The 6,804-nt window shown below is 45.9% G+C and overlaps 1 protein-coding gene across 1 annotated transcript; it reads right to left on the bottom strand.

Annotated features, from left to right (window-relative positions):
- Positions 1-1,533: 1,533 nt before the first annotated feature.
- On the bottom strand, positions 1,534-4,684 carry LOC123186687 (galactoside 2-alpha-L-fucosyltransferase). The gene is made up of 2 exons (XM_044598403.1): positions 4,426-4,684; positions 1,534-3,005 (listed from the first exon to the last, which is right to left on the bottom strand). Exons 1-2 carry the CDS (start codon positions 4,643-4,645, stop codon positions 1,534-1,536), a joined length of 1,692 nt encoding a protein of 563 aa, XP_044454338.1. The 5' UTR covers positions 4,646-4,684.
- Positions 4,685-6,804: the final 2,120 nt, after the last annotated feature.

Here is a 6,804-nt window from a genome sequence, read left to right as displayed (position 1 = left end):
TCGAACAGATGGTAGTTTGCAGACTGATGAGTTGGTTCCAGTAACATCACATGTCAAGGATACCTCTGCTCCACTTACCAATCAAAAAAAATTATGATGATGTTCCAAGAAGTGTGTTTAATTTCTGTCGCAGTGGGATGTTGTGATTAGTTCAGTTTTGCTTGATCTATTTCCAGTTAATTCCGTTTTGTGATGTGGTGTTAGGGAATATACATTCTGCTCTCTTGTTCTTCAGCTTTGGGTGTCAGCAGCTACCTATTACTACTAGGGAGCCTTATTTCGGACGAAAAGAAAATACAATATTGGTTTTTATCCATTTGTATGCCTGCGTTAGCCTTATGAAGCACAAAGTATGTCCCAGTGATCAATCACGGATGATACTTGGTGTATTCTTGCTAGGCTAATGGGCAAATACTCGAATAACTGAATCACCTGCAATCTTTTTGTATTGTAACGCCGGTGTTATATCTGCAACAACAGTTTGCAATTTTTTCTGTATAATTATGAATATACATCTTGGTAGCTATAATTGATCAATCACGGATGCTACTTGGTGTTTCCTTATACTAGGCTAATGGGAAAATACTCGAATAACTGAATCACTTGCAATCTTTTTTTTCCGTAACAGCGGTGTTATATCTGCAACAACAGTTTTTGAAATTTTCGTATAATTGCGAATATACATCTTGGTAGCTATAAATTATATCCTCTGTTTGGTGTTGGTAAGAACATATGCTTAGCTTGTTTTATGCTCTGTTCAAGACATCTCGGGTCTGTTGAACCATGAAGTCTCTTCTTTCACTGTGGAAATATGAGCGACTAGGTGCCTGTGCTTCGTTGCCAATCGGTCGGATGCCTTGAGAAGGATCAAATAGGGTGGACGAGTGATTTGGAATTTGGTTTTGTTAATGTCAATAGGAGGAGGAATGGAGGAGAAGCCAAGTCAAGGGAGAGAACGGAGATTTGAGGCTAGGACACGGTGTCGATAACGGTAAGGTGTGTCATGTGGCAGCCAAACACATTGTGTTGGGATTGATCACGTTCAACACCGTGGGCATCGTCAACGAGGGCGGAAAGGAGGATAAGTGATGACGTGGACACATGTGTGCTGAGGGAGGGATCCTCGAACCATATTTATTAGGTTGGGCATATGATATATATATATATTCTCCCGTTGCAACACACGGGCGGAAATGGTCTCTGATTGTAGTGTCGCGTTAGCAGCATCCTGCAGTAGTGAGACACTGACATGTGGGCCCCACATGTTAGTTAACGGTCAAACAGACAGATTGTTTAGGTGCGGGCCCGGCCTGTCATAAAGAGGTTTAATTTTTAAACAATGGTCATTTGGGGTTTTCTGAATAGCCGACCACCCATTGGTAGTTAATCTGAGAAAAATTAAAAATTGATAGTTTTTGAAACCTTAGCTAGTAAAGTAGTAGTTTTATGCTATTTACTATATAACAAAATTAACTTATTAGGTCACTGGCTCGGTACAAATTACAAGCTAGCGATAGAGAAGTATGCTCACATTTAAGCTACCGGTGGCTGCATGCTTTCGTTGGCAATCTTAATCCCCCAGCTTGCATCCTCACAATGCCGGATGTACGGCACAAGTGTCCCCACGTCCACATCCTTCCTGGCCGCACAGCCGTAGTTGGACGGCGAGTGGAAGCAAGGCTCGACGGACATGGCTCGCATGCACGGCGGGTCTGGTACCACCCCCGTTTCGGTCGACCAGAAGGGCGTGGCGGGCATGATCCATGGCAGTATCCCGCCGAGCCCCTGCGCCACGTAGCCGAAGGTGGAAAACCCGGTGGTGACGAGAACGTCGCAGGTACTGAGCAGGTACATCTCGCTCAACGCCTTCCTGTCCTGCGAGGCATCCCGCATCTTCTGCCACCCCTCGTGGCTCGGCTGGTGCACCCGGCTGCCGCCATACTCGGCCTTGATCCTCTCGTAGTACCACGAGCTCAGAGAGGTGACCAGCACAGACGCGTTGTTCGTCTGTATGGACGGGAGAAGCAGCTTCTCCCTACGGACGCACGAGAGAACCTGGTCCAGGACCTTCTGCAACGGTTTATTCTGTGTGAAAACCCGTATCTGTATGCCGACGCGCTGCCCGGCGCCGGCGAGGTGGGCGTCGTAGTATCTGGTGACCGCGCGCCACACGTCGTTGGCCGGGTGGAATAGGTACCGACCGAGGTGGTGGAACGCGACGTCCTTCTCCGGGAACATCCGCTCCAGCTCGTCCCGGAAAGATGGGATGAGGAAGAGCCCGGGGACGAGGTAGCTGTCTGTCCTCATCAGCAGCCACGGCGCGCCGCGGATGAGCCGCTGCTGCTCGTCGCAGTAGAAGAGCTTGTCGTAGAAACCGTAGCCGCCATCCAGGTGTAGGTAGACGTACGGTGGCCGGTCCGAGTCCGACCACGACGCGTTCCCATTGTCGCCCACGGATAGCACATTGGCCTTGAGCATGTTGCCGAGGCTCTCCTTGGAGTCCTTGCCGTATTTCTTGAGGTGTCCAAGCGGGAAGCCACCACCCAACCAGCCTGAGGACGGGAGCAGCCACGTGGTCCTCGGGAAAGGTTCGCAGAAGAGGGCGGCCATGTCGTGCTGGACGAGGAGGGTGCGCTCGGTGAGCACAGCGTAGAGGAAGGCTGACACTGTGGACAGCATCCGGTTCCCGAGGCCTCGATAGCTTATGGGGACCAGGTAGCGGCAGTTTTCACTGTCGGATGTGACGATGCCATTTCCAGACTTGAGCTGCCGGATCGCCGCCCTGTACGGGGCCGTGCCGGGGCCGCATTGCTTTTGGAGCGCTTCGTGACTTCGGAGCTTGGCGAGCAAGTAGGGGGATGGTTTATGTGATGTGTGCTTCTTCTTCTTCTTCTTGTCATGGTAGCTGGCGAACTCGTACCGGCTCCGGCATGAGCGCGAGCCAAATTCCGCGGTGAGCAGACCGTCCAGGAGCTGGTCGGTGGTGAGATTGGACGGAGGTACATCTAGAGAAAATTATAAAGACATTTAATTAGCAAGTTCGTATTCCAAAATTTTAAAAATTGATAGGAAAATTTGTGATTGAGCACCATTATAATACGTACACACCCTTATCCAGACCATCGATTTTTGTGTTGTGATCCATGCTTAAATTTCGGTTTTTCTTCTCATACGACAAAACATACAAAGCTCAAGCTTGTTAACAATATATTGGAACTTCAATGCTTAGAAAATAACCCTAGATTTTTCTTGGTGCCCCATATAGATATCTAAAATGAGTATTTTACTCATAAATTCTATTATTTAAAGTTTTTGTGGCACACCAAAAAATCTAGAATTATTTTTCAAACGAAGGTGCAATATATTGTTGGCCTGTAAAGTTTTAGTTGCATATATAGTTTTATTTGGGAGAAGAAAGAAATTTCATGCACGGGTCACAAAAACGGATGGCCATACAATCTCGTGGTCAAGATAAATTTTCTTTTCAAACATTGAAGTTGCAATAGATTGTTGATCTGCAAAGTTTTAGTTCCAAAGTTTTATTTGGGAGAACAAACAAAAAATGTTCACGCACGGATCGCAAAAACAGATGCCCATGGCTAACGTATGATTCGGCGATGTCGTGGTCAAGGAAAATTCAGCGCTCAATCGACCAACACTATCTTTTATAAAGAATTAATTTTGACACACTGAAGTATAATATATTGACCTGCAAAGTTTGTTTTTTTGCACCAGGCATACCCCTTTCCATTTGCATTAAACAGAAATACAAAGTTCCGGACATAACCAGGGAGAAGGAAAAGAGGGTAACGAGTCCAACGCATTGCCAGAAAACCCACCGTGCACGTTTGCCATTGAAACGAGCATTATTGGACGAAAACCTGACAGCACCACACAGTCTAAGCAAAATACAAGACTGTTCACGCATGGATCACAAAAACGGATGGATCACAAAAACGGATGCCGATAGCTAACGTACAATTCAGCGATATCGTGGTCAAGGAAAATTCAGCACTCAATCGACCAACACTATCTTGTATAAAGAATTAATTTTCAAACACCAAAGTTGTAATATATTGACCTGCAAAACTTTATTTGGGCGAACAACGAAAATGACTGTTCACGCATGGATCACAAAAACGGATGGCCATAGCTAACGTACAATTCGCCGATGTCGTGGTCAAGACAATGCTGCATTCAAACAACCGACCATTATTATCTACAGAAACAATGTACATACTTCTAAGAATTTCACTTTCTGTCCATCGATCGAACACGGAAAATTAAGCCGTAAAACAGGAAAAAAGGATTCACGTGAATGAGAAATATTCGTCCACCGCCGTGGTAATTTGTGACTTAGCTGCATGCACAGGACAACAAATCAAGCAATTCGATATCCAACTATGCCTCGTCTTAAGTGCGTACCTTCTACTGAGAGCCAGCTGCTGGGTACCATCGGCAAGCCATAGCCATCCCGGGCGGCGGAGAGCACGACGACTGCGAGCAGGGTCGCCGCCACAACGCAGATGGCCGGCCAAGCCCTCCTCATGCTGCATCGAATCCGCTGCCACTTTTTCACGGTCTCAAGCCCCGCCTGCCAGGACGGCGCCGCCGGGTTGCTTCGCTCGACGTCCATGCTCGCCATGGAGCCTGAGGGGTTGGGGAAGCTATTGTTCAGACCTAAGCACGCACTGCCGCTGCAGCTAACGTTCTTAGACCTCTCATATATAGGTGGTAAACGTTTTGATCCGGTGCATCGGTCGAATTTTCAGCCGGACTCGCGCGCCATGCTGGTTCACGCGACACGGAAACAAACCACCCCGCGCAAGACACATGTATATGATGGGTCCCGCATGATTTTTCCTTCTTTTTTTCTATCTGCAGCCCATCACGACTCTGCTCCTCCACACCTGCCCCACGCTGGTCGCATCCTCCAGAAACTCTCTCACCGGCGGCGAGTGCTCGCGTGCGACGGCGCCCAACGCCGCCTCTCATTCATGGTCGGCGAGCCCCTCTCCCATCCTCCTTCCCAATTCATATCCCCGCTAGCTTCCCACGGCCATGGCCGTCTGCAACTTTCGGATCTCAGTCATGGCCTCCGCCCAACTACGGCTCCAAGTCGCCGCCGGCAAAGCTACAGGAACTATCAAGGCGCAGCAACCAGAGCTGCAAGCATGCAACCACGGCCACACGCTAGACGATGAGGATGGGGCGGCACTGGTCCTAGCAAATCTAATATCACAGTTTTTTGCTACATGCTTCAACCGGCATAACATTTTGCTACAACCGGCATAGCATTTTGCTACAACCACATCACGTTTTGCTACAACACATAGCCAGCGTCGCATTTTTGCTACAACTAGTGCCGCTTTTTGCTATAACCGGCATCACGTTTTGCTACATCAGTCACGACCAAGCTGCAACCCGCGACGGTGAACGAAGACTTTTTGCTGCAAGTGTGGTAGGTTTTTGCTACACCCGACAATGACTTTTGGTACATCCATTCTTTTTCTAGACGCAGCGGCTGCTACCTGCAATGAAGAGCTTTTGTTAACCACAGTTGAAACTTTAGCATATTCCTTTATCCTAATAGGAAAATGAGGTTTCTCAAAATAAGCAGTAGGTACAACTGGATCTAACATTATAAAGTATAGCTTCTTCTTTAACTGGTACCGGTTCTTTAATTTCTTCTTTGATAAGTGGGTGATATTTAAACCACTTCTTTTTAGGGAGTTCAACATTAGTAGCAAATGATTCATAAAAGGAGGCTACTATCTCATAATCAAGTCCATATTTAGTGCTAAACTTTTGAAAAGCATCAGTATCCATAAAAGATTTAACACCATCATACTTAAATTTAATATCTGACTTTTTACCTTCGTCGAGTTCCCAATCTTCAGAGTTGCATTTAATTCTTTCTAAAAGATCCCACCGGACTTCATTAGTCTTCTTCATAAAAGAACCAGCAAAAGAAGTATCAAGCATGGTTTGATCATTACGAGAAAGCCGAGCATAGAAATTCTGGATAATAATTTCTCTTGAGAGCTCATGATTGGGGCATGAATATAACATTGACTTAAGCCTCCCCCAAGCTAGAGCGATACTTTCTCCTTCACGAGGCCAAAAATTATATGTATAATTTCGATCACGATGAACTAGATGCATAGGATACTTTTTTTTGGTGAAACTCCAATTTCAAATGATTTCAATTCCATAATCCAATATCATCGCGTAGCCTATACCATGTTAATGCTTTTCCCTTCAAAGATAAAGGGAAAACATTTCTCATCACCTCATCTCCGGATAAACCTGTAAGCTTAAATAATCCATAAATTTGTTCCACATATATCAAGTGCATATCGGGATGTTCGGTTCCATCTCCTACATAAGGATTAGGTAGCAGTTGTTCTATCAAACCCGAAGGAATTCCATATTCAATATTTTCAGTAGGTGTTGTAGGTTGAGGAGTAACTAATTGTGGTTCTGGATGAGGCGAAGATACCCCGAACATACCCCTCAAAGGATTGTTTTCCGTAGTAATAAGTGACAATAAATTTCAGCACACTATATAAATGTTTTTTTACCGATTTCCACTTACCAAAGATGCTTCACTCCCCGGCAACGACGCCAGAAAATAGCCTTGATGACCCACAAGTATAGGGGATCAATTGTATCTCTTTTTGATAAGTAAGAGTGTCGAACCCAACGAGGAGCAGAAGGAAATGACAAGTAGTTTTCAGTAAGGTAGTGTCTGCAAGTGCTGAAATTGTAAGTAGCGAGTAGTTTGATAGCAAAATAGTTTGT

This window comes from Triticum aestivum, chromosome 2A (assembly GCF_018294505.1).
Source record: "Triticum aestivum cultivar Chinese Spring chromosome 2A, IWGSC CS RefSeq v2.1, whole genome shotgun sequence".
NCBI lineage: Eukaryota > Viridiplantae > Streptophyta > Magnoliopsida > Poales > Poaceae > Triticum > Triticum aestivum.
The sequence above is the reverse complement of the archived record's forward strand: the minus strand, read 5'-3'. Positions and strand labels throughout refer to the sequence as shown.

Bases quoted from the DNA above. Each gene is read 5' to 3' on its own strand.
- LOC123186687 (XM_044598403.1), bottom strand. From the start codon at position 4,645: ATGGCGAGCATGGACGTCGAGCGAAGCAACCCGGCGGCGCCGTCCTGG. The intron at 3,006-4,425 runs GTACGCACTTAA...AATTTTCTCTAG, and splicing joins CAGCTGGCTCTCAGTAGAAG to ATGTACCTCCGTCCAATCTC.